The sequence below is a fragment of the Diadema antillarum genome, unplaced genomic scaffold (assembly GCF_040938485.1).
Source record: "Diadema antillarum isolate AM-2024a unplaced genomic scaffold, OU_Dant_1.0 scf00000103, whole genome shotgun sequence".
In the NCBI taxonomy this organism is placed as follows: Eukaryota; Metazoa; Echinodermata; class Echinoidea; order Diadematoida; family Diadematidae; genus Diadema; species Diadema antillarum.
Window position 1 is genome coordinate 5753728 of NW_027270992.1, and position 27424 is coordinate 5781151.

At 38.5% G+C, this 27424-nt stretch overlaps 1 protein-coding gene across 1 annotated transcript in view; it reads left to right on the forward strand.

Moving 5' to 3' along the window:
• Positions 1-24535, forward strand: part of LOC139719072 (amidase-like) — a 38011-nt gene extending 13476 nt beyond the window's left edge. The window contains exons 3-12 of the mRNA XM_071630514.1: positions 4464-4707; positions 5554-5726; positions 7305-7444; positions 8734-8934; positions 15220-15294; positions 17739-17904; positions 19086-19148; positions 20749-20849; positions 22535-22721; positions 24342-24535. Coding sequence (XP_071486615.1) covers positions 4464-4707; positions 5554-5726; positions 7305-7444; positions 8734-8934; positions 15220-15294; positions 17739-17904; positions 19086-19148; positions 20749-20849; positions 22535-22721; positions 24342-24535 — 1544 coding nt within the window. The remainder of the gene's footprint in view (positions 1-4463; positions 4708-5553; positions 5727-7304; positions 7445-8733; positions 8935-15219; positions 15295-17738; positions 17905-19085; positions 19149-20748; positions 20850-22534; positions 22722-24341) is intronic.
• Positions 24536-27424: the final 2889 nt, after the last annotated feature.

A 27424-nucleotide genomic window follows, 5' to 3' on the forward strand; every position in this document is an offset into this window, starting at 1 on the left:
CCAAGAATTTATAAAAGAAAATGATTTCATTCTTGCCAACACGAACCTCTATTTTGGGGTCTGTTACTGAGTGTAACAATGAAAAGGTTGCAGTATACACATTACTACATGTGGTACTACAATGGGCTACATCAGTACATGTGTATGTATAAGTATGTACATGTATAAAGCATTGAGTCTCCCGTATCCGGCTAAATCCCTTATCCGGATGAGCCCAGGTCCCGACTTGTCCGGATACGAGAGGTTCAACTGTACTATAATAATTACCTCCGCCAAGGGGGACGTTATGTTTTCGTTACCGTTGGTTTGTTCGTTAGTTAGTTCATTAGTTAGTTCGTTCGTTTGTCTGTGTGCAAAATAACTCAAAAAGTAGTGAACGGATTGGGATGAAACTTGCAGGAAAGGTTGAGAATGACACAAGTATCAAACGATTAACTTTTGGTAGTGATCCGAGAATTTTTTGGGAATTTATGAAGGATTTTTGATGTTTTGGCAGGTAGGGTCAATGAACTTGGGAGTTCAGGCTGCACATATTTGAGGTTTGCATGCGCGCACTAAAGTGCGTGCTCTAGTTTCTGCTGGGGCGAGGCGCGCCGTGCAGCTGAGGGCTTATGACGTAACAAAGGCTTCTATATTGGGAAATTGGGCGACTTTTAACACACTATAAACACTTTCAGCATGCTATAAGTTGTACGTATGGGTAGATATCACTGATATCTCTATGGAAGAACAAGATCAGCGATGGAAATGAGCTGCATGCTTGGCGGAGGTCTGCGCTCTCAGAGTGCTTCTCTAGTTCTTAAATGAACCAGTAGGATGACTGCATGATTGTGACCTCAGCTATATTGCATAATATTGCAATTGATATGACCCATACAACACTGAATATGATGTCCAATCTAGGAGAAACTTCTACCATTTTGCTGCGTGTGATTTTTTTGCCCTCTAAGATGAAGTCAGCTCGGTCCAAGAGTGATCTAAAAGGGATGTACAATATTGTTGTTATTTGTTGACATGTAACATTCTTTCATGTTCGATGGCTCATTGGCCTTTCAGACCAGTATTTAACCCATTGAACGATAGACCCGAATATACTCAAGCAGGTGTACACTGTATATGGAAAATGTGTGTAATGGCAAAATCAGCTCACCCTCAAGAGATTAACCTGTTGAGGACCGACTGATTTTGCTAATTACGTGCATTTCCCATGGACACTTGCCTGAGTATACTCGGGACTCGTCCTCAATATGTGTCCACATGCGTCCCTGCCATAAAGTCTACAATGTAATCACATCCAGATTAGGTGTGTATATAATTGGGTACCCATTTTTGTCGAGCCCACCAGAGGTGTGGGGAGACTAAGGGATCGCCTGCGGCGTCTGTCCGTCCGTCGTCCGTCGTCTGTCCGTAACGCTACAAAAACTTGAATAACTCTCTACTGAGGATTTCAATTTCAATCAAACTTGGAGGGAAGAGTGGTTATACAAAGTTACACATTTTACCAAACATGAAGGGCACCTCAAGGTCAAAGGTCACAGGCAGAGGTCAATGAACTTTGGGGCCCAATGTTAAGTTTTTAGGGCGCGTTTCGTTTATGGCTCGTAACTTTTGATGTATCTGTCTGTTTGTGACCAAACTTAGATGGTAGATGTCCCTTGGGAAGTTGAAGGTTACCACAAGGTCAAAGGTCACAGACAGGGGTCAACAAACTTTTAGGGCGCAATGTTAAGTTTTTATGGCGCGTTTTGATTGTATGGCTCATAACTTTTGATCCCTTTGTCCGTTTGTGACCAAACTTGGATGGTAGATGTCCCTTGGGGAGGTGAAGCTCATCACAAGGTCAAAGGTCACAGAAAGGGGTCAACAAACTTTTAGGGACAATGTTAAGTTTTTATGGCGCGTTTTGATTATGGCTCATAACTTTTGATCCCTTTGTCCGTTTGTGACCAAATTTGGATGGTAGATGTCCCTTGGGAAGGTGAAGGTCATCACAAGGTCAAAGGTTACAGAAAGGGGTCAACAAACTTTTAGGGCCCAATGTTACTAAGTTTTTATGGTGCGTTTCGATTGTGGCTCATAACTTTTGATCCCTAAGTCCGTTTGTGACCAAACTTGGAAGGTAGATGTCCCTTGGGGAATTAAAGGTCATCACTAGGTCAAAGGTCATAGGTGGGTCAATGAACTTCTGGGAGTTAGAAAAATATGAATTTCTTGTACGCGAATGGGCGAGACACAATTTGGCACTTGCCTTGTTTAAAAAGTGAGCAAAATCTTGTGATGAAAAGTATTTGTAAAATCAATTCTAGCAGCTGAATGTTGATTAACAAATGACTTATTTGTTATTTTGAATCTTGATGATAGTGTTGTTTACCATTGGGAGCAGTGATTTTAAAAACACACACAAAAAAAACACACATAAAAACCTATTCAAGTTGTCACATTAAATGCACATTTGCAGGTCATCCCTCCATGTAAAATTTTGCAATTTATAAAGCCTGAAAGATAAGGAAATGTCACTATTTTACTCACTAAACCATAACTGTAGACGGTTTATTCTAGAAACAATCTTATCATAACAATTGAGCACATTTTGTGTAATTAACAATTTACTTAACATTGATAATACTGATTATCATTTTTACATTGATTATTTCTATCCTTAACTCACATTTTGGAACTATTATGAAGCACCATAGCTGGGTTTTATTTATCGGCAAATGGTAGATAATGCCTATAGTTTACACTACATGACATTTAAAGAATTTTAATATTTGAGATGGTATTATCACACTTTATTTATCAGAAAAGCACAACTACCCTCGTACTTTGATTTAAAGAGTAAATCTAGCAATACATTACTTTTGTCTGATTTCTATAATCCTAATTCATCAATGATTATTTTGCTTTATTGTCAATTTGAAAGTTTTATGGTTTAGGTCCTTCCTGAATGTTTGAGTGCATGGAAGACGAAATACAAAGGAAATCCTAGTTCTATTACAGCATTGAGACACAATTACCTTGAGTTCAAATTGTACACTACATTTTGTGTAAATGGTAAACACAGCTCGTCCATAATTTATCCTGTAATGGGTTCACAGAGTCTACTGTCATGTGGTAGCCTGTGTGCAGTTTAGATGCTTTAATAATGCAATATTAACAGTGTCAGAGGTGGATCAGCTTTTGGCTTATCCACTTTTCAGCTGTCTTGCATGACAGTTCGCTTTAGTTTTTGTCTTGTGCAGCTCTAACACTTTGCAACATTTAAAGGGATGGTACAGATTTGGTTTTAAATGGAGCTGCAGGTTTCCAACTTTTGTGTGTGTGTGTTTGTGAGATAAGGAGAAACCTCTTATGAAATGTGAAATAACATGCAATTCTTAGAGGAATTCACAAGTTTATTTGATGAAAATTGGTCTTGAAATGGCTGAGATATCCAAAAAAGCAATCCTGATAAATGCAACAGGCCACAACTTTTATGAGGATCTCTATGTTTTACCTTGTTTTGGATATATCTCAGTAATTTCAAGACCAATTTTCCTCAAATAAACTTTGAATTCCTCTAAGAATTGCATGTTATTTCACATTTCATAAGAGGTTTCTCCTTATCTCACAAACACACATTTTATAGAGTGGTTTCAAAGTATCTCACAAAAAGTTGAAAGATGAATCCTCATGTCAACCAATAATATGCATCCCTACAAGATTTTCTGTTGTGCAGTTCTAACATTATGCAACATTAAAAAAGGCAACAATCAAACACCCCATTCTACATTTTCAGTATATAATCAATTCATGAACAGTACCGCAGTGAAGAAAGACAGGGAACTGAACTCATAAAATTATGAGAAAAATTAGTAAGCATCAGAGTAAGCATAGCACTTCTGTACCTGAAGTATGGTCATTTTGACAAAATGTTCAATGAAAAATATTTGCTGAGGAGTATTGGTTACATTTTGTTATTGTATGTAGTATTTACACAAACAGTAATGTACATGACACCTACCCTTGCTATTTGAATTGTTCAAATACTGTGTATATTGTTTTAGCATGAGATGAACAGACTTGCCCAACTAATTGTTCAAAATGTGTACATAATGAGGAAGTGCTGCCATCGGTTTCTCTTAGAGGGTGGAAGAGTACATTGTTGGGGAAGAGTCGTGGTGGTGTTTTATCGATAGTAGACTTAGTAGGTCAAGTTCAGCATTCAGTCACATTCCTTGTTTCACAATTTTTCTGCATGCCAAAATAGTTAAAATTGATCCGGCCTTTGAAAGCATGGAAAACCCATGTGATATTCAGGTTGTGCCAGATGTTGAACAAGATCATCTTTGCAACTGATTACAATGAAAACATATTGACGGAAGAAATTCATGAATTTGAATAAGATCATCTTTGCCAACCAAGTTCTCTGAAGAAGAAAAAAAAAAGTTTTTCATTCACCAATATTTCTATAATCCTGGCAGAAGATGAGCTCTACACCCCACCCCTGGTGCGCAAGCCAGCCATCGGCGAGCTGGAGAAGATTGCCGCCCAGTTTGGGCTGCACAGCGTGGATGAGAAGATTCTCGTGCAGTACCAGGAGGCCATGGGTGAAATTCTGAAGAAGATCAACAAGCTGGATCGACTGGCTGAGCCAACGTTGCCCGTCAAGTACCCCCGCACACCCGGCTTCCGCCCCCTCCTGGAGGATAATCCGTTCAATGCCTGGTAAGGAGGCGAGATGGCAGGGCTTTTTATCTTATGAGCTTGATGAATAACTAATTACAAGGAATTATGATGGGGGAGAAAACAGAGCACAAGTTTGAGCATGGAAAGTTATATTTGATTTTTTAATACCTCATCACACTTAATGATATTTTTGTGCAAGCTATTAGTGCTTGGTGAGAAAAAAGGAGAGCAGTTTCTTTAGTTGAGAAACTGTTGTGATTTTTGCTTCACAAAATCTTTGTACCTGATGATTTTATCTTACCTACATGTGAGCTAACATTTATGCTGATTATTGTATGTGTGGTTCTTGTGAACCACAGACACATCTTGCAGATCAATGAAGCTTGTCAGTTTATACACTATGTGTATTGTGGTTAAGCCTTTATGACTTAGTCATAGCCAATTAAGTACTTGTGCTCTACTTGGCTCTTGAATAGAAGAATGAAATACTATGTGTTATAGTTTGGAACAAATCTTTGAAAAATAAGGGGTTGTTTTTTTATTTTTTATTCTGAGCACTTACCACTGATTCACAATGATAGTGTATTTTATCATGCAGTATGGTCAATATGTAATTACAGCTGTAGAGTAATGTACTGCAAAGTAAATATCTCATAGTTAGTTATATTACAAAGCAATAGTCACAGTATGCACATTATTAACTTTGTACGCAAGTCATATGATACACACCAAGTCTGCAACTACCAGTACTTGATTGTCTGTAATTTCTAAACCCAAAACAGGGGTAAGCAAAGTGTTTTGTGGTTATTTTGTTGTTGAGTGAAATGAGTTTGACTGATGTGTATGTGCTGCTACACCTCTTTTGCCTCTTTTGATCATATCCAGGTTCTGGCGCTGTAACATCAAGGGCGCCCCCAGTGGCAGACTGTCTCGGAAGCGAGTGGCCATCAACGACAACATCGCAGTGGCCGGGGTACCCATGATGGCCGGCTCACATGCCCTGGAGGGATATGTACCTGACTTCGACGCCATCGTCGTGACTAGAATTCTCGATGAAGGTGGGATAACACTGTCCAGCCTAACCCAGTTCAAGTAGAAATGGGATGTTCTAACAACCAATATACTTTATGAGAATTTGTCTTGATACTATCATCCATTTCAGATGGGCACACAGGTATTCCAAATTTTGTCATGTGTCAATGATGTTATTGAAGGATTTGGTACAAAGGTGTCGGGCTGCATTTTTAATGCATTTCTACTCACCTCTGTGCAAGCTTGTGATTAAGGTATTGCCTTTGAGTTTCATTTTTAGATATTGGGGGTTATGTATACTATCATACAGTAGCCATGTTTTGTTTGTTTGTTGTGGTTTTTGTAGCTTTGAAGTATTGTACAAACATTGCAGTGGTAGGGGTTTTAGTGTCCTGTGCTACAGCTACTTCAAGATTCAAGCACGTATCCCTGACACAGAGCTGTAATATCTTGTCGATACAGAAAGAGGCTCTATGAATACTTCCAATTTTTCTCTCCATATCCTGGCAAAACAGATTAAAAAAAGGCTCCCTTGATTTTGGAATAGTTTTGTATATTTAGACGCATGTATTACACAAGTATCCTCTTGATTGCTTTTTGGTACATCCCTCATTGGGATTTTGCTACATGGAGGGTGCAAGAATTACTTTAGTTTTGTTTTCTTTGCATTTGTTGATGGGTTGGAAGAGGGGGAGGGGGAGGGGGAGACAGGAGGGGGAGAAGAATGAAAGTGCTTTACCTTTGGGTTCATTAGCACACTGACACAACAGAAGAAACTGCGGTGTGAAATGCATGGCATGTCTAACAGCTGGATATGGCACTGGGCCAAAGCTTGGAATTCCCTTTAAAGCCATGTCTAATTGGCAGGAGACCAAATAACTTGGCGCGGGATCTTGCCAGTCTGGCAGTTTTCCCGAAGAGATCTTGGCCTACCATGGCATGCAGTTCCCAAAGTAGTCTTAACATCTCAGCATGAATAAAGGGCTCTATAGGGAGCAGATGGGACATTAAAAATATGTGATTCTGGATCCTATATCCACTGCCTTTCATTGTGTAGCAATAAATAACATTCAACAATAACAGTATTTTCTACCCTTTTTATAAAAATACTGCTGTAATTTGAATGACCCCAAATTATTAGGAAACATTTATCATTTATGGTGCAATGACAGTAAACATTTGGTGAGCGCTGCTCTGAAAATCTTTACTTTGGCCATTTTATGACACTGTGACTTTAGTTGTGTCACAGCATAAGGCGAAACTTACTTTATTTTCTTTCTTTAGGGGGGGTGGGGTGGGGAGGGGAACTGGGTTGTTGGAAAATTCAACATACTGTCAGACAACAAACTTACAAATGAAAATATTTCTTCCAAAGACTACAGTAGTTTGAATTTAATGCTTCGCACGTGAGCTTGTATTCGACAAGCAGTGTTTGACTGATATTGTAGTTTCATGTTTCGGTATTGTCTTTGGTGAGAAAAATAAGTGTGACAGGAAAACAAATGTACACATTGTACATATGTATGTGTGTATGTAAACTGTATATAGTGGCTGAAGTACTTGTCATTTTAGCTGCCAACACTATCTGGTTGTGCCTTTTCTAGGTGGAACCATCCTTGGCAAGTCAATGTGTGAGAGCCTGTGCTTCTCTGGGGGCAGTTTCACGGGTGCAAAGGGACCAGTGTGCAATGCTTACAATGTGGCAAAGAGTGCGGGAGGATCCAGCTCAGGTGGAGCTGTCTTGGTAAGACATACTCAGGAATCTTTAAATAGAGGGTGTTGCTGGGCGAGGACTTTGATTTTTATTCGTTTGTTTGTTTGATTGTTTGTTTGTTTTTGCTGTATGACAGATACACCACTCAAAAACTTATATCGCAATTATTTTCACTTAAAAATTCTTGCCTACTCCACAAGAAGACAACTTTTGTACCTGTGTTTTGATTATCTGTAAAGAGTGCATACGTGTGATAATATACTGTAAAACGAGGAATGTTCGCATGCATTTTAATTTCGCAAATTTCGTGAGAGCCAAGATTCGCAAAATTACAATGCATGCGAAAGTTCTTGTCTACACTGTATGCATTGAATGTTAGAGGCCACCCGCGAAAATTTCATGCCGCGGAAAAAGCCATTGGCTGCAATTCGCAAAAATTTCATGCCCCAAAAATATCATGTTTTACAGTAGCTAGTTTATGCATATTGCATGTGTCTGCATGCTGCTGATGCTTTACTAGATCAATACAGCTGACTCAGTAATTCAGAAATTATAAGCAGCATCAGTACAATTTACAAACAGACAAAAGTCTCAAACAGAATTGATATGCTCGATAAGTTCTATAAATGCCAAGATTCATTATTTCTGGGTTGTCATGTCACAGAAATCATAGCCGTCTTATAGATATTTCATTGGCATGCATTTTTTCAAGCAAAAACAGATACTGTAAGCAAGAATCTTCCTTAGCCCATTCTTTGACCATTTGTGCTGATAATTAGTATTCAGAGGAGTTAGAAAAGAGCATTTCTGATATGATTACACATAGCAGAATGTTCATGTGGAATGATGATCAAAGGTGGGAGGCATAATTTTGAAAAGATGCAACTACGAATGATTGGAGGAGTCTCTAATTCCCTATATTATTATTGTTATTATTAGTGTTGTTGTTATTATTATTATTATTATGATTATGATTATTATTATTATTGTTGTTATTATTATTATTATTATTATTATTATTATTATTATTATTACTATTACTATTACTATTATCATCATTATTATTATTATCATTATTATTATTATTATTATTGTAATTATCTTGATTATTAAAGAACAGTATCATTGTGCAGGGGCCTACTAGTATGTCCACACTATCAATTTTAATATTGGATCAGTTGATTGGTTTAAATCCTCATGAGTTTTTGCTGTTGATAAGAATACTGTATGCATTGCTCTATGCTGGTGTAAATGTCTAAGTGAGGGGATGAAAATGTAGGAGAGCTGACTTGTGCATCCATCGTGTGCTGTGTATGTAGGTTGCGTGCAATGAGGTGGACATGGCCATAGGCGGTGACCAGCGAGGCTCCATCAGAGTTCCCGCCAGCTGGAACGGCATCGTTGGACTCAAGCCCAGCTATGGCCTGGTCCCCTACACGGGCGCCATGTCCATAGACCCGTCCCTGGACCACGTGGGACCCATGGCGCGCACCGTGCATGACTGTGCCCTTATTTTGGAGGTATGCACTTTGTCTGGACTTTGTGAGAAACTGTAGCAGTAGCATAGCTCTAGTACCTTCTCCTCAGCATACTTATACATCAATTAATTTTGTCATGAACCTTTGTGATTGATTAATGTATAAAAATCTCACATAATTTATGTTCTTATCCCTCTAATCTCTGCATTCTGAAATCTAATCAGAAGCATGCAAGACAAACAAGATCTTATTCCTCACCCATCACAGAATTTTAAGTACGTAATAATAGTTCTTATTTTTATGCCTCCGCCACGAAGTGGTGCCGGAGGCATTATGTTTTCGGGTTGTCCGTCCGTCCGTCCGTCCGTCCTTCCGTCCGTCCGTCCGTCCGTCCGTCCGTCCGTCCTTCCGTCCGTCAGTAATGAATTTTGTGGACAAGGTAACTATCAAAACCTTTTGAGGTATCCTAATGAAACTTGGCATGTATGTGTATTAGGGGGTGAAGTTGTGCCTATCAACTTTTGGGTGCACATGCTCAAGGTCAAAGGTCAAAAGGTCAAGGTCAAATGCTTAAAATTGCACTATTTCCCCCATATCTATGCAATGCCTGAAGATATTTTCTTGAAACTTAGTGCATACATGTATTACTCAATTAAGATTCTTTGGTGAAAGTTTGGGGTAATGAGGTCAAAAGGTCAAAGGTCAAAAGGTCAAGTAGAATGTTAAAATTTCACTTTTTTCTCTGTATCTTGGAAATTGTTCAAAGTATCTTTATGGAACAAAGTATACATGCATGTACTGACTGGCAGTAGTTAGCTAGGGAATTTGGGGTTCATGGGGTCAAAGGTCAGGGGTCAAAGGTCAAGGGCAATACTTCAAAATTTTACTATTTTCCTTATATTTATGCAATGCCAGCAGGATTATTTTTTTTAAACTTAATGTATGCATGTATATTACCCACTAGAGATTCTCTGGGATTTTTTTTTTTTGCCAAGAAGGTCAAAGGTCAAAAGGTCAAAGATCAAGTGAAAGTGCTGAACTTACTACTTTCTCCATATTGGAAGCGGCTCAAGTAATCTATTAAACTTAGTACATATTTATGTATGTTCTGCCTGACAGTGATTCTCTTATGAATCAAAGGCCAGATGAAAATGGTAACAATTTACTGTTCAATACAGAAATTGCACTTTTTCTCCATACCTTGAAAATTACTCAAGTGCGTAAACTTATGACACGGTCAAAGTCGAAGTTAAAGTACATGCTCTCCTATTCATCCAATTAAACATAGGTCAAGGAAGGTAAACATTCGATACATTTGTGACAAACATGTCATTTTAATATTTTGCCAATTTTTTGAAAATGTAATCACACATTGTCCACATGTACTATAGACCTATTAGGAGAATCATTCATTATGGCGGAGGCATACCAGTCGCCATAGCGACATTTCTAGTTTCTAATTGTGATGCCAAGAGTAGTTCCACTGTGGAAGGATCAAAGCCTAGCTGCATTGTGCACAATAGAAAAAATTGAAAAAGTTACTGTTTAATAATTTCACATTAAGGCCTTACCAAGAGAAGACATTTTCAAACATAATTCAGATGGATTGATGGCCAAAATGTTTGTTTGTTTGTTTGTTTGTTTGTTTGTTTGTTTGTTTGTTTGTTTTTTGTCACTGGTCTCTCAAAACTATACTACTGCATGTACAGCAATGCCTGAGATTGCTATATTTGTGTGTGTGTTCTGTACTTTGGGCTTTTCTCTTGTTTTTGTTGTGCGGAGTATGAGTGGCATATGACAAGAATGGAAATTGGAGGGGATTTATAGTTTTGTTGTAAGAATAAATTTTTCTTACGCATTGTAACCCCTCCTATTTTCATGCTCTCAGTGCTTCAGTGACCTGATAGGTGGGTGGTATGTCTGTTGGGGTTATTTTTGGATTTGCCCAAAGAGAATATATAAGTTTGTGTACTCACCTGTAGACCGTGAAACTAGACCTTGGTGAGTCCCTTTTCAACCATAAACCTGGCCGTAGTGTCAGTGTTTTTATAGATTGTCGTGTCTAAATTGTCTAACATGCCTGAATCAACTGTGAAACTGGAATTGGAAACCTCTCGGAAGCTTGCCTTGAAAGCAGTCAGTGTTGGGTTAAAATGAAATATCGAAATTAGAAGTTGAGATGATAGCTTACAGAAATAGACATATCAATGTTTTCATGTTTTGGACTTGTTTTCATAGTTGTGAAATATAAAAAATTTCAAAGACTGCTGATGATATATAGTAAAGTTAATGATACATGTAGTACTAGGATGTGATTTTGATTCTTTTGATGGTAAATCAATCTGTTTATGTGAATGCAATGAAAATGAAGTTGAAAATGACAGAATGTGTTTTCCATATATATACATAATAAAGAGATTGTTATTTATATATTAATTTTTTTTTTAAAACTAAAATTACATATCAGGAATATGTAAGTTGCCAACACAACCCCAGTATTTGCAAAGAATAGTACTCCATCTCCAAAGTTTGAAAAAAGAGTAGATATCAAATGTATGACCAGTAATTTGACTCCAAACCTATACCTTTGGAAACTTTGTATGAGGATTTTGATTGTGTACAAATTCATACAAATCAAAAATTCACTGAGATGCCTCCCTGTAACACTCACTTCTCAAAAGTGTTGAGCAAACAGCTAGTACCAAAACAGTCCTACAACTGAAGAGTTTGTTTGAAAAACGGATTAAGTGCCATTTTTAAAAATGTTTAAGTCCATCATCAGATAGAGCAAAATAAAACATTTCCAATGATTCGTCACCTGTTACATGATGAGGAATGTTCTCGGAGTTATGATTGAAAATACCCCACATTTTCTTTTTTTTCAGCAGTTTAAATTGCAAATATCACAAATTAACAAAAATGGAGTTAACCTGCTTTGCAGTCAAACTCTTCAATTACTCCATGAAATCGTAGAGGAAAGTTGCTGAAGAAATCATCATCATGACATCAAATTGGCAATTCTGACTCTCATTGCATGTCCCATATATTTGAGACAGATTATAGGAACTGGCCTGTGTTGCATAAATAAATGCAGTCAAACATGAGTCAGAAAATAAAATTTAAGTCAGGGATCAGCCTGTCAGAATCAAGTATTCAGTGATTTCTGTTTGATTTCAACTTTTATGCAACAGTTCCTTGGACAAATTATTAAAACTTCACAAAATCTTACATCGTAAAGACATGTATGAAAATTTGCCATTTCGAGGAAAAAACAATAACTCTAATCTCCTTATGTGCATTACTAATTTAAGGATCATTTACAAAGAAGCTCTCAACAATTCTTTACTATGACAGTATTATGTTATATGCACAGAATAGGGCTCAAATTTATGAATTATTCATATTCTACCTTATGATATACTAACAGTGAAGGATGATATTTTATGATCTAAGTAAAAATATACAGGAGTAATCCACAGAAATGTGGTTTCTGGGACTCTGCCAGGCTTCCTTAGGCAGGTGTAGATCCAAGAGTTGATAAAGCAGTCGGTGCATTTAGCACTGAGCCATTTTGTATAGCTTTCCCAAATATACTGATGTCTAAAGGTACCAGTCTCACCAGCTCACCAACTCGACAATGCGGAATTTTGAAAATGAAATACACATATTAGATTCAAGTTAATTGAGGTATTTTATCAGCATATTCTGTACAAATGTTTTTTATCACAGTTTTATTCCCAAACGAGCTAATTTCATTCTTGTTCAGTTGAGATATTTGCGATGAAAGCTACTAAAACACATAGAAAATAATAAGAAAATGCAGGATTTTTTTAATCATATCTTCAAGAATATTCCTTGTTAAGTTACAAGTGAGGTACCACTGGAAAGGTGGTATTTCACTCTATGTGAGGATGGGCTTACTTTAAAGTGTTTAAAAATGGCATTTAGCATATATTGTGATGAAACTCTTCATATAAAGATATATATTTTTATATTACCAATTTATGTATGTATCATCGGCACTTGTGCAATGTTTTTGTCAGTATGTTAATTATTCAGGCAGGAATGGCAAATTTCTGTATTTTTTTTAGACAATAAGAAAAAAATCTTGAGTCTTGAATCATAAACCTCTGTGATTAACTGGGTAGATTAGTTAGTGGAAACAACCAGGAACAAATATGACTGAATTTCTCATTTCCTTCGCAACCAGGGAAAAGGAGATATCATGTGACTTGAATGCTATCACAGCCTGCATGACAAAATATTTCAAACTTTTTGCAACCAGATTAGTGGCAGGACAGCCATTTCACGGCAGAGAGGTCTTGTGTGATAATATATGCCATGTTTGCCATCATTAGTATACATTGCTTTCAACTGGTGTAATTTCTGATCAAGAATATTTTGGATTTTTGTATTTAATCATTTGAAAAATGGAAAATTACTTTAATTTTAGTCACTGACAATAGTGGAACCATACGTGAAGATAATAAATTAGATGAGCATCAGTCCAGGGGCCCGTTGCATAAAAGTTACAATTATGGTAACTTTGCCATCCAGTGGTAACTTCCATGGAATTCTTGATTTTGATTGGCTGTTGAGTATTGTTACCATGGTAGTTACCATTGGATGGCAAAGTTACCATAATTGTAACTTTTATGCAACGGGCCCCTGGATTTACTGTACATCACTGTGTTTATTTTTATGCTTCCGCAACGAAGTGGCCGGAGGCATTATGTTTTCGGGTCGTCCGTCCGTACGTCCGTCCGTCCCGTTTTGTTTTTGTCGATATCTCAAGAACCGTGTGGTGGTTTTACATCAAACTTGGTATGAGGGTATATCCTTGGGGGATAATACTTTGTGTGGATTTTAGGGTCACAGGGTCAAAGGTCAAAGGTCACAGGTTGTTTTGTGAAAAAAAAAAATTGAAATTTCATGTTTTTCTCCATATCTCGCAAATGGTTCAAGGTATCTTCATGGAACTTAGTATATATGCTTGTACTGATGGGCAGTGATTATCTAGGGAAGTTGGGGTCGTGGGTCAAAGGTCAGGGGGTCAAAGGTCAAGGTCAACTCCTCAAAATATCACTACTTTCCTTAGAATGCAATATGCCTGAAGGTTTTTTTTTTTTTTAACTTGATGTATGGCATGTATTACCCAATATATATTTTTGGGGAAGTTTCTTGCCAAAAGGTCAAAGGTCAAAGGTCAAAGGTCAAGTGAAAGTGCTAAATTGCACTTTTTCCTCCATATCTCGAAAGTAACTCCAGGTATCATCATGAAACTTACATATTTATGCATGTTCAACCTAACAGTGATTCTCTTTGGAACTGTGAGGTCAAAGGTCAAAGGCCAGGTTTAGATAATGCTATTTTCCCATTTGATACTGAAATTATACTTTTCCTCAATACCTTGAAAATTACTCAATGCATAAACTTATAAAAGGGTCAAAAGTCAAGTAAAAATCATCAGTTCCCCAAATACCTGCACTCTGACAATTTAATCATTCATCCAATTGAACCTAGTTCTAGGAAAGTGAACATTCAGCACATTTGTGTCAAACCTGTCCTTTTAATATTTTGCCAGTTGTGTGAAACTGTCATCACACATTGTCAAGACATTGTACTATAGACCTATTAGGAGAACCATGCATTATGGCGGAGGCATATCAGTAGCCGTAGCGATATGTCTAGTTAGTATATAAACATAAGTGTCTGGAATGACAATATTTCTGAAAGATGTTAATCTTCTAGTATCTCCACTCCCCCCCCTCCCTCCCCCCCCCCCCCCAAACAAAAAAGGAGGGGCATGGTTTTTTACAAGGTAAATATATATTTCTGTTTTTTTACTTTGCAAAAATACTCAATCTTTATTCATATTCCTAGAAAATTTGTCAGCTTCTACCATCAACTTCACAAATGGACGTCCACTTCATTTGATGTGAAACTGGAAGCAAAATTTGTCACAAGTGTAAAAGACAGTTATTTCCTAGGTACAAACATGGCTTTAAAAACAAACAAACAAACAAACAAAATCCTTCATTCTTTCTCTGACTGTGTACTGTAAAAGTGGAAATTTTCGCGGTGTTCAAATTTTTGCGCATTTCGCGCAACCAGAAACTAGCGCGAAAATAAAAGCACGCAAATATTTTTGCTTGCCATATGTGCCTGTGTGTGATGTCTTGATTCCGCGGAATTAAAACCACGCGAAACTCTTCCGACCCGGCCAAGCGCGAAAAATTAGTCACGCGAAAATATCCACTTTTACAGTATTCCAAAATCATCCACATGGATCGCAACAGTTTTTCTTCTCTTCCCCTGCTGTTGTAGGCTGTGGCGGGCCACAATGATGGGCTGGATCCTCGCCAGCCAAGAAGCATCATTGTCCCTGAATACACCAAGGAGGTAAGTGTTGAGAGACAACACAGACCTGTTAACCTGTTCCATACGGGAAGCTGGTGGCCTGTGTATTAAGTCTATGGGGATTTCAGAATTCAGTATGGAGCGGGTTAACTTGGATAATGCTTTAAAGGGGATGGCTAGTAACTGATCAGTGGGAAACAGTGGGAATGCTGGGGGATGATTGTTCCAATTCTTGTGGGATTCATTTAAGAGTACATTATATATCTATTGTTGTGTGAAAATTATTTGATTCAGAATGGTCTCATAATCAAGTAATGTGCAGTTTAATGTTTCCAGGTTAGCGTGCCTGGTATCAGTGACGGGGCATTAAAGGACAAGTTCACCTTCATAAACATAAGGATTGAGAGAATGCAACAATAATAGTAGAACACATCAGTGAAAGTTTGAGGAAAATTGGACAATCGATGCAAAAGTTATGAATTTTTAAAATTTTTGTGTTGGAACCGCTGGATGAGGAGACTACTACAGCTTGTGAGTCATATGCGTACAACAGTATAAAGAAAATATAAAGAAAATTCAACATATTTTCACTTTTTTCGCATAATAAAAGAGCACTTGACTTGCCTCTTTCTAAAGGCAGGGGGAATAATACTACCCATAACATTTGTCGATAACGAGTCGGGGGAATGTGTACTTTTTTCAAAAGATGAAATTTTGTGAAATTCTCTTTATATTTTCCGTATATTGTTGTTCGCATGTGACATCTAAGTTATTCACACATTGCAGTAGTCTTCTCATCCAGCGGTGACTGCACAAAAACTTTAAAAATGCATAACTTTTGAATGGATTGTCCGATTTTCCTCAAACTTTCAATGATGTGTTCTACTAATATTGCTACATTCTCTCAATCCTTATGTTTATGAAGGTGAACTTGTCCTTTAAACTGCACATTACTTGAATATGAGACCATTCTGAATCAAATAATTTTCACACAACAATAGATATGTAATGTACTCTTAAATGAATCCCACAAGAATTGGAACAATCATCCCCAGCATTCCCACTGTTTCCCACTGATCAGTTACTAGCCATCTCCTTTAAACCTTTGTCAGACCTTTTGTACCAAATGTTGGTCCCAAAGGCTAGAAAGCTTGCTTGAGAGGTTTGCTCATCTTATCAACAGCGCATGTATGCAAACAGAATTCCATGTTATTTTGAATAGGATTAAATTGAATGAACAAACAGGTCCTTCATGAAAGAAATATCTGTAGATGAAGAATATTTCAGTAAATAGGAGGGTGTGGTATTCTAATCATGTTTTATGAATTCTGTGTCTTCAAGTTAGTGCTTGTGGGCCTGAAACAGCGAGCTTGGCTGGGATATCAATCAAATTCAGTGATATTTCTAGTTTACGTTGTGCGTGGCATACCAGCATCTGTGTGGTTTTTTTTTTTTTGTTTTTTTTTTGTTTTTTGTTTTTTGTTTTTCTGTGAATTCTGTGTACCTGCACAGCATTTATGATCCCAGAAAGTGGCAGTCTTAAATTTTTGTGAAGCCTTTCACTCCCCTGATAAGAAGAGGATTCATCTCATTTTATTGGCAGCTGGTAGCACAATATGTTTGACTGTGGTGAAATGTATCCTGCAGGTGTTGAGGGTTCTTTTTTTGTGTGTGCCTGGTGGTGATGTGGTTTCCGAGCAGTTTATGTGAAACTTATTTGTTGTGTTTTCTGCCTTGATCTCAATATACAGATATATTCATGAGTGATCAGAAATTGCTTTTTGCAACGTCACATTCCCAACTGTAGACCTCATAAATCCTACTTCTATCATTATGTGATAACTTTCTCTCTCTTATAGTATGTGATAACTTTCTCTGTGCTACAGTGTAAACCCTTTGTGTGCTGCTGCAATATTCTGAGACTGCAGTGCATGAGCACTTTTGGAAAACATTTTGTTTTTCATAGCCATGTTACTTTTTATAGAAGCATGTACCTGTATGCTAGAATGCAGTACAGCAGAGTTGTAGAAAAGAAATCACAAGCTTTGCTGTGATATAACTCATATAACAAAGCTATGGCTGTGACACCTTCAATATACTTTGGCATATTGGGATTTATCGGCCGGTTTGTGCGCGACTGTGCGTCTGAGCAAAATATGTATGTGAAGTTGGCCGGCCATGGACTATGAGCCAGGGGCATGAACGTGGCACACAAAGAATCAAATTGAGATTATAGTTTGCAGATGACAGTAGAGGCATTTCAGTTGATACCATGGCAGTTGAACTCTGTCCTAATTTCTTGATGCTTGGGAGGTTGTTCCGTTACTCTCAGAGAAATGCATACTGCATGACCAAGGCATGCACAGTTGGGTATGGGGGGGGGGGGGGGGGAGGCGTGGGTAAGGGTACAAAAGGATTCTTAGGATCTCTTGTACCTCATTAACGTGAGATTGCAAATTCATGATTTATCATCCTTTTGTCTGTAGCTGAGCCAGTGCAGCCTGGAAGGCATCAAGATAGCCATTCTCAAGGAGGGTTTCGGACAGTCCCACTCCGACCCAAAGGTGGACACTCTCGTCCGCAAGGCCATTGACCAGCTGGCCTATGCTGGCGCCCAGATCACTGAGGTCTCTATTCCACTCCACAGCGAATGTGAGTTTCTTTCCTCTCTCCCCCACAGTCCATCTGTGTGTCTGGTACAATGATGCCCTCTGTTGGATTTTGTCATATTTCTGATTTCTTAAAGGGATGGTATAGTATTGGTCGAGGTGAGGATTCGGCTTGAAAACTTTTTGCGAGATATTTAGAAACCACTTTATTAAATGTTAAAGAGCATACCATTCTAAGTGGAATTCAAACTTTACTTGACGAAAGTTGGTTTTGAAAGTTGTCCTCTTTGTGAAAATGATTTGCAGGGGTGCCAATTGTAGGACAAAAGCTTGAATTCGGAGTGTGGCAATTGACTTTTCAGGCCCTTCTGTTGAACAGAATGACTCTGTGTAGATGTGATGTTCAATTAGCCCTCATGTGCACTTTTTTATGCTATTAATTTTGTGGGGTTTTTGTATTTGCAAATTTCATGAGTTTAGCACTTTGCCTGAATTTAAAACATGCAAAAACACTCATTCTGATCCCAACTTCAATGCAATGTGCACATGTACATTTCTCCGCCCATTGTTTTGGAAGTCCAGATATGTATGAAATTAGATTCGCTAAATATATTGCGTTGGGTATATACAGTAATTTCCATTTATGAACACAAATCTTATGATACAATGCTATCCTCATTCATGGTTCATGACCTCGACAACATAGCACATTGTGAAAGTATTTCTATAAATACTTGCAAACTGATAATGGTCCAAGAGCTGTATATCCTTTCCCTTTGTAATTTACCATGTAGCTACTTTTTATTTTCGTTTTGACTGGTAATTGCTCATGACAGTCTTACCTGCTCTGAGTTGTAGTTATTACAAAGACTTGAGTGCTACTGATGCAACTCATCGCACTGGATGTCTGGTATTTTCAGCGACAGGGATTCAGTAATTCACTTCTTGTGAAGTCAGAACAGCACGATGTTGATGGAGATGATATGAAATCATGGAGATACAGAGTCTGAGAGAGAGAAGGAAGCGTAATGGTTGGGATATTCCTAGTTTGCCTTGCTATGGTAGCATGATTATCCCTGTGTGATATGAAGGACATTCCCATTAGTTTGTGTTATTTTTTTTTCTTGAGTGAAGCCCTATAAGTAATGCATGCACAAAAGAATAGGGATTCCCTGGAGTGAATTTAGCACTGACACAAGTCTTGTTGTGATTTTGACCACCCAGGCACCAATATATGGGAAGCGATAGCCTACGAAGGCATGCTGGACAACACCATCATCACTGGAGGTGAGTTTGAGAATCAACAAATGATCACACTGGCAGTACTGTAAAAGTGGAAATTTTTCACGGTTTTGAAATTTTCGCGCATTTCGCGCAACTAGAAACTCGCGTGAAAATAAAAGCACGCAAATATTTTTTGCTCGCCATACGTTCCAGTAGTTGACGTCTTGATTCGGCGGAATTAAAAACACGCGAAACTCTTCTTACTCTGCCAAGCGCGAAAAATTAGTTGCTCGAAAATATCCACTTTTACAGTATATGAAGAGGTCATCGAACTATTCATACATTGTGCTTGACCAAAAGCTTTATATGCAATAAATGCATAATCACAGGGATGCAAAATTTTTTCAGTGCATAGACAGAGAAATTCATTGGTAACCCCTTGTGTGCTTTGAGTTCTGTTTGGCACAGAAAACCCCATAGAATTGCACACACTGTTAAAAATTCCTGACACAGAAAGAGTTAAGGCAGAGCTTATGGGTACACTGTAATGATTGAGGAGGTTGATTAACAGGGTGCCCCTCCCCCTCCCCTTGCAACACCACTAGCACCAGCCTTGATCGTGTGGATTTTATGTCTCCAAAGTCAGCTATTATAAACCTCAAAGACATTCCACCCTATTTATTATTGTTGTAAATGGCATTAATTGTACCTGTACATACTCCATTACAGATATACACTTCAGTTCCTTATTCAGATAAAAATTATGGCTTCTGAAAAGAAAAGAGAGAAAAAAATTCACCGTAGCGATTTCTTAATTTAAGATAAAAATCACGGTTGCTTTAAGAAGAAGAAAAAAAAAAGGTTTACTTCAGTAATTTCTGGATTTGTGGTGCGTTTAGCCCAAAGTTTTCTCACAGGGTTGTTACAAGTTGTTAAAATGAATTGACTTGTGATATCATATCCTTGTGTTTTTTGTGTTGACAAAGTTGTATTGTGATGCATAACAAATGAAACAAATTGGATTGTATTGCTGAACATAGCAAAACCTGTTTCGGCTTTTACAAGGCACTTACTCAGTTGATGTAAATGGTTACCTGAGTCAGCTGAATCAAAATTATAATTGACCAGTAAGGCCAATCATTGAATTTAAACCACACGTTCATTAGCCCTGTGTGTACAGGAACCTGGTTGGATCTTGTGTAAAGTCCATAAAGATTTCAGACTCTTGCAGCAAACAGGTTAAAGAGGGGAAAGGTATCAATCTGGCAGTGAACAGGTTAAAGAGTGGAAAGGTATCAACACTTTGCACAGTCTATCCGCCCTGCTGGCACTCAGCTGAATAGTTGCAGCTGCCAAAAGTCTATGATATTCGACAAGTAAAGCTTTGTGTAACCCTTGCCAGGCAGGTAGTGTGCTGTAATAAGCCATTGGATCATAACCCAAGCTGATGCTACATCCCACATTATGTGTAGAAACATAAATTGTTATTTATCATGAGTTTTTCTACGAGTTTTCTCATTGAGTCCTTGTAGGAACATTTGTCAAGCTTTTGAAGGCATAATTTGCTGACATTTCAGTGCAAATGCAGGCTGCCTGATGTGGCTTGTATGTCATGTGCATGGTTTCCGATTTAGTTCAGTTTTGAATTTTTCCCATTTATCAGGTGTGGGGACAGGTTACCGTGGCTTCTACCCAACCAGCATGATGAGCTCTGCGGGCAAATCGCTCAAGGCCAGGGTCAACGACCTCAACCATCCTCAGAAGGTGAATAACCTTACATCATTTTCATCAAGTTATAGACTTATTTATGCATATGTGTTTTGTAATGTTTTGTTTGATTTTTATGTAGTTTTTTTTTTTTTCTAAACAGAATTATGTCATATGTTTAATACTAAAAAACAGTGTGCACACTGTGTATAAAGTTCAAGACAGTAGACTCCTGCTAGAACAGAATATTGAGTTTCAAGTGCAGGATTTCTGTGTATACCTTTGTCTTTACATCCCTTAACCTGTAGACATTTCCTGCAAGACAGTATATACCACTGTACCAGAAAGAGAATGGCATGAGGCTGCATTCCGTAATGCAAGGAATAAATATGAATTACACCACATGCTAGAGTTACCTAGACACGAGTAAGAGTACATTAGAGTTAACAAAGTGATGATGTCACAGTCTTTCATTACTAGCTTCGGTTGGAACCAGGTGTGTGCATAAACACTCGGGCCAGGTGAGATTGTTTAGAACCAGTTTCCTTGGCAATGAATGGCTATGACAACCCCTTTGGTACTCTATAGCCAGTATAGGACCAGAGCACATGAGCACCTAGTTCAGAAGCACTCTAATAAGTACCCAAAGTCATTACCTTGTTAATATATATTATATTCCACATACTCAAAATGTTGCAATAGGATTGGTCCAGAGCTGATCACGTGATAAAGCGTAGTTTTGCCCATCACAATTACCTGAGAAGAAAAGTTCGTTACACTCTATGTTGATAGTCCCTTTTGTTTCGCTGATCTCCACACAGTCCACACAGTCATAACGCAAGATGAGTACACGTGAAATAAAGGTACGTTGCACTGTGGACTATCATGTGACCTAGGTCACTTGATAGTACACAGTGCAACGCACTTTCACTTCGGTGCCGCGCGGTGCGCGTAGCGAATTCACTGTTTTGTCATCTATGCGCACACGTCCCTATAAAGGATACCTAAAGACAGCTAGCTAAAACTGTTTCAGATGTGGAATAAAATGGGAATTTCTAGGACCCTAGATGTGGAATATAAAGCAAATAATCAACTTTTGGTTTCAGGCAATGAGACAAACTATCACTTCCTCGGCGATCTGAATGTGTACGCTATCTTTCCTCAGCTGCGCTTCGGAAAGATAGCTACATCCAGATCGCCTCGGAAGTGATAGTTTGTCCCATCACCTTAACCAACGTTGATTATTTGCTTACTATCAATATGTGTGACATAAATTAGAAAGTGGATTATATGTGTGGACTTCATATTGCTACAGTGTATGCTACTAACCTCCGCAGTGGAGACTTCTCATATAATTTTATTGTGGCTTGTGAAGATAACCAATTAGACATTTGGACAGTTTGGAGGAGTACAGTTACAGGGAGGTAGACCTTCAGAGCAAGCCAGAGCAGTCTCCACAGTTTCCCTCCATACCCGTCTCATACCATCTGAACGGAGCAAAAATGTGCCAAATTCTTAAATTTTCAGCTTCCTGGTGTGGTAATTAAGATTGCCTCGCTCTCTCTGAGCGTCGAGGGCACAGTGAGGAAGTGTAGAAATGAATCTAAACACTCTGTCCATGAGTCGAGACGTGTCTTAGAAACCAAACTTGTCCTTTTCAAGTGATAATTGTCCGTACTCGCTTGTTTGTGTGGGGCTTTACAAGAGAGGATTATGTGGAGCTCATGTTGTATAATACACAGATTGCCATGTTGATGGGGCAGTACATGAAAACCAACTACCAGAGCCAGGTCTACGGGAAGGGCCAGAACATCCGCCTCCTCCTCACCCAGGCCTACGACGATGTCTTCAAGGACTACGACGTCATCGCCATGCCAACAGTCCCTTTCACAGCGACAGACCTTCCCAAGAAGAACTGTACCTTGCCAAGTGAGTAGTGATTATCAACAGTTACGTTGACTGTGCCAACCTGCCACAGCTTGAGGTTGTGCTGTCTTGTGAAAGCCATCAGGGTGTGTATAGATAAGATTTCATGTGTCACTATATGAGTTCAATAAAAAATGCAGTGCCAGAAATCATTTATTTGGAATGTCTTTTTAGAATGATTCATCCTGCACACAGAATACAATTTATTTAGATAAAAAACAAACAAACAAACAAACAATTTTGTAATGTCTCTGGTTACATTAGGGCCGAGTCAATATACAATTCACAGGGTATCATACAAGTGTAAGTGTTAATAGTATTGTCATCTTCAAATTGGCTTACATTTCTGTAATTCTAGAGCTTCTTTAGGTATTTTCATTTCTTTGAAACTGCCAAAAAAAAAGGGAAAAAAAATCTGCTGTTGCTCACACATGTAGAATCATCTTTTTGCAAATGTTGTGTTAAGCAGTGTAGCCAAACATACTGCTAAGGAGGCAACCTCCTGCACATGAAGTACCTCAGTAGTTTTGTGTCTGAATCTTCATGCCATGGAAAATCTCATCCTGACTTTGTCATCATAAGAGCATTAAGGACTTCTGGGAATATGGATGGTATATATATCACAAGGAAGAGGAAATAGTTATTTCTATGATTGTCTGGGGTGACTGTCAAGAGATCCAGGAACTGAAACTTGCAAATTACCAGAATATGACTTCCTACTGGCACACTACGCTCCACACCAGTGAAATGGGAGAGCTGTTAATGACAGGAACAAAAAAAAATATTGGGTATTCTGATGGCATGTGTAGAGCCTATTAAATACAAGTCTGCAATTTGTGGCTGCTACATACAATAAAGATGTGAACTGAATTGGCACATCGCTAGAAAAAGTGAGCATTAACAAAACAGAAGAAAGCAGTGCAAAAAAGAGGCACAGTGAAAAGATTGTGTAATGCCTTCTGTCTGTGTATCCTCTTCTGATGTGCTGTTTTCTTGACAGTGGTCTTTTTGTGAGCCACGAAAGCATGAGCTTTGTAATAAGCTTATTACTGTTTACGCCAAATATTTTGCAGGATTTTTATTTTTCGCGGATTTCACGAGTCAGGTGCTGTTCATGACTTTAAAAACAAACAAAAATATTAACCCTGATCCCGACACGAATGTGACATGCATGCATACATTTCTCCGTGTAGTACTTTGCTCCACAATCGCAAATTCAACCACTCACAAAAAATTAGACTTGCTGAATTTATGGCATATACAGTATACAAGAGGTAGATTTTATTATTCAATATGAGTAAAGTCGATAGTAGCAACTTATCATACCAGAGAGGCAGTGTGTGGGCATTGTGTATGTTTGGATTGTTTTCAAAAGAAGAAAGTTATTGATAATAGGTTGTTGGAGATCCTCGGATGGCAAAATTATACATTTGTGTGTGCATGTCAAGTGCAAATCATTGCTGCTCTGTAATTTGGTATTATATGCAAAGTGTAGTGAAGTTTAGACAGCAAGCTAACAACCATTTTTGTTTGTTTTACAAGCTGAATGATAAACTGTTACAAAACAAGAATGCTGCATTTTTTTTTATTAAAGGTACATTTTGTTGGTTTTTTTTCCTCTAGAATTTCTCCAGCTGACGTCAGACATGATGTCGAATACCATGGCTGCCAACCTAACCGGTCACCCCTCTCTGACCATCAATGCTGGCTACCTGGACACCCAGCCCGTGGGCTTACTCTTGACCGGGCGTGTCTTTGAGGAGGTCCTCCTACTCCAGGTGGCTGCGACCTTTGAGAAGGTCAGGGACGAGGCCTAAGGGGAACTGCCTGTTGGCGTGGCAACCGTCTGAGCCGGCGGCTCTTCAGTTTTTACATTCCTTGAAACATCTCACCACCACATCTATGTCTCCTCCCACAAGGGCTAGATTGGGATGAGGTGGACTCTGATCGTGGGAGACAGGAGATTGGATGGTATTGGTGGAGTTATGACCAATGTTGTGAGTGTTTGCAATGTGCAGTAGGAGGGGAGATGATTGAAATTTCTGAATCACCTTGAGTTCAGTGAAATTGCTAGGTTTAAAGAGGAGGAAGATGTAGATATGTTTTAACATTGTTGATTGTTAACTTGTTTGTTTGGTTGTATGTTGGTTCGGGGTTTTTTTGTGGATAGGTACTTGATTCCAAAATGTTCTCCGTGTTTTGTAGCACAGTCATTAGGAGGAGTACATCATGAAGGTTTGAATGGAAGATTCACGCAGGAATCGTGACTGACTCACTGATTGTGACCAGACTGGTGGAGGGGCCAAGATTTTTTCTCATCTGCTGCACACGACATGCAGACATAGTCAAGGGGAGGGGGCCTTGATCAACTTTGATAAACTTCAGACACGGTTAGTGAGGGTTAGACTGAGAGTGGACAAGCAACGGGCATCGTGTCAAAGTCGTATGTGAAAGGTCATCTTGTGCTACAGGCAGCATACAGGTATTTCCCCAAGTATTTTCTCAACTCAAAAGCATTGCAATCATCACAGTGTATAGACTGAGGAATTGAAAGTGGAAAAGAAGCTGCAAGGGGAAAGTGGTGTAAATGAGTTGCCAAAATTCAGAATGACCAAATTCACGTTTGTATCGCCAGTACCTCTGATTATGGTTGTGAAGTAAAAGTGCTATACATGTATGTTTTCTTTGTTTCTCATTTCACCCCCAAATGGTGAAAAGGTGGAAATCGAAAGGACGTGCATAGAAAGCAAGTGTGTGGTGTGAGAACAGTGGTGCTGTTTAAGAAACTTGGCTCTTGTCAGTTGACTTGTAAGTACAACTGTAGTATCTTAATACCTATGGTGTCCTTGGTTTTGGGTTGAAGATTGTGGTAGACCTGTGCATCACTTCTCACAGCACTTGGTGTGTAGGAAATGTTTGTGATTTAGCTCTAATATTTCTGTGATCTTTGCAAATTTACCCACATATTAATGCCCCACGGCAAGAAAAACAGTAAAAGATTAATGAATTTGTAGAGAACTCAATTTTGTTCAGTGGTAACAGATATTGTCAGAGAAATCATTGATGGAAAAGTTATTAGAACCATTTTTAATCCTCAAGAAGCCCAGATACACACATAATCATGCATCACTGCACAGTGCAGCAGGAATGTCTTTTGCCTGCACATCAATATGGAATCACTGAAAGTTTGAATTCCACCAATTCTTTTTTTGTTTTTTTTCATTTAACTTCTAATGACTAGGATAGGTCAAAAAGTGATATTGGAGTAAATGCTACTATGTGGCTAAACAAAGGCATCTAATCATGCGGGTATTAATGCTACAGTGTAGATGGTAATATTAGTAGTTTTTGATGAGGAAGTTTGGCCTAAACTTATGGCAGTACATCCACCAGTGAGCGTACAGTCTGAAGTGTGTCAGTGTACAGTCCTCTTTTTCTTTCCATTCTTTGCTTTTCCTCAGTTGATCAGAAGATCACCTCAGCTCCTCACCATCACAGTTTGACTTGTACAGAGTTTTATTTCTGACTGGTGCACAGTACAAAGTGTATGTGGCGCAGGTTGTGGTAATTGTTGGTATTCATGAAGTGCGTACACCTTTTATGGGGTAACTCTAATTTTCCACGGTTGTGCTCGTGGAAACGTGCTATGTCGCTACTCTGCATGTTTGAAGCCCTCTGTGTGCAATAGCAGATGAGCTTGGGGCTTCATTGTGAGAACTGCTTGGTACCATTCAAAGAAATCAAGCTTATTTAAAATTTGCTTCACGGCATAATTCAAACATTCATCATATTTGTATAATATAAAGTGGAACATTGCTTTAAAGAGGTCGGCTATAACAAAACGCTCTTCTAACAGGGTGATTTTGCAGCTCCCTATTCCTCCTCATATTTCTTTGTGATTGTAACCCTATGAGGTGAGAAAACTGATAAAAACAAGGTAATTTTCATTGTTTGTTTCTGGGTCCTTGTGATTAGGTTCCCCATACATCTTTCCTTGGGTCGTACTTGTACCTACCTGATGTCTCCTCTCACTGAAAAGCTTCCATAACATGGATGATAGAAAGTACGCAGTTGCTCTATTCAAGCATTGAACATGTCAACTCAAACCATTGTTTGATCCTGGTAGGAATGAATAATGCTAATTGCACTAGCTTTCACCAGAGACTCCAACTCTCCCATTTTCGACGGGAGATCTCCCGCCGAAAACCCATTTTTGCAAAATCTCCCGTTCTCCCGCTTGAGATTTAATTTCTCCCGCCCTGGCTCTTTGTCTCCCATTGGAAAGGATTTCTTACCTATTTCTATCGTATGTTGAAAAAAATAAGCCTTAGATAGCACCAGAGAGCATCTAGAACCCTGGGAATTTCGCGCTTCGCACACATCAATTTGGAGTCTCCCGTTTGCTAGGGATTTCAGGTGGGAGAATCTCCAGATCAGAAAGTGCTTGGGGTTGGAGTCTGTTTCACATGTGGTTTTTAAAAAAGTGTCTTTTTCTGTCTGCACAGATTTCTGCCCGACATTTGCCAACAATCTTGTGAAACTCAAGGACTTGCTTATTGCACATGATGATGCTGAAGTCTATGGATAAAAGTACAACTCAAAAGGTTTTGTAATATGAGAATTATGTCACGCCCTTGCGCAAGAAACATCTATTGTGACATATTCTTTTCTTTTTTAAACTATCATGTACTGTAAAACATGATATA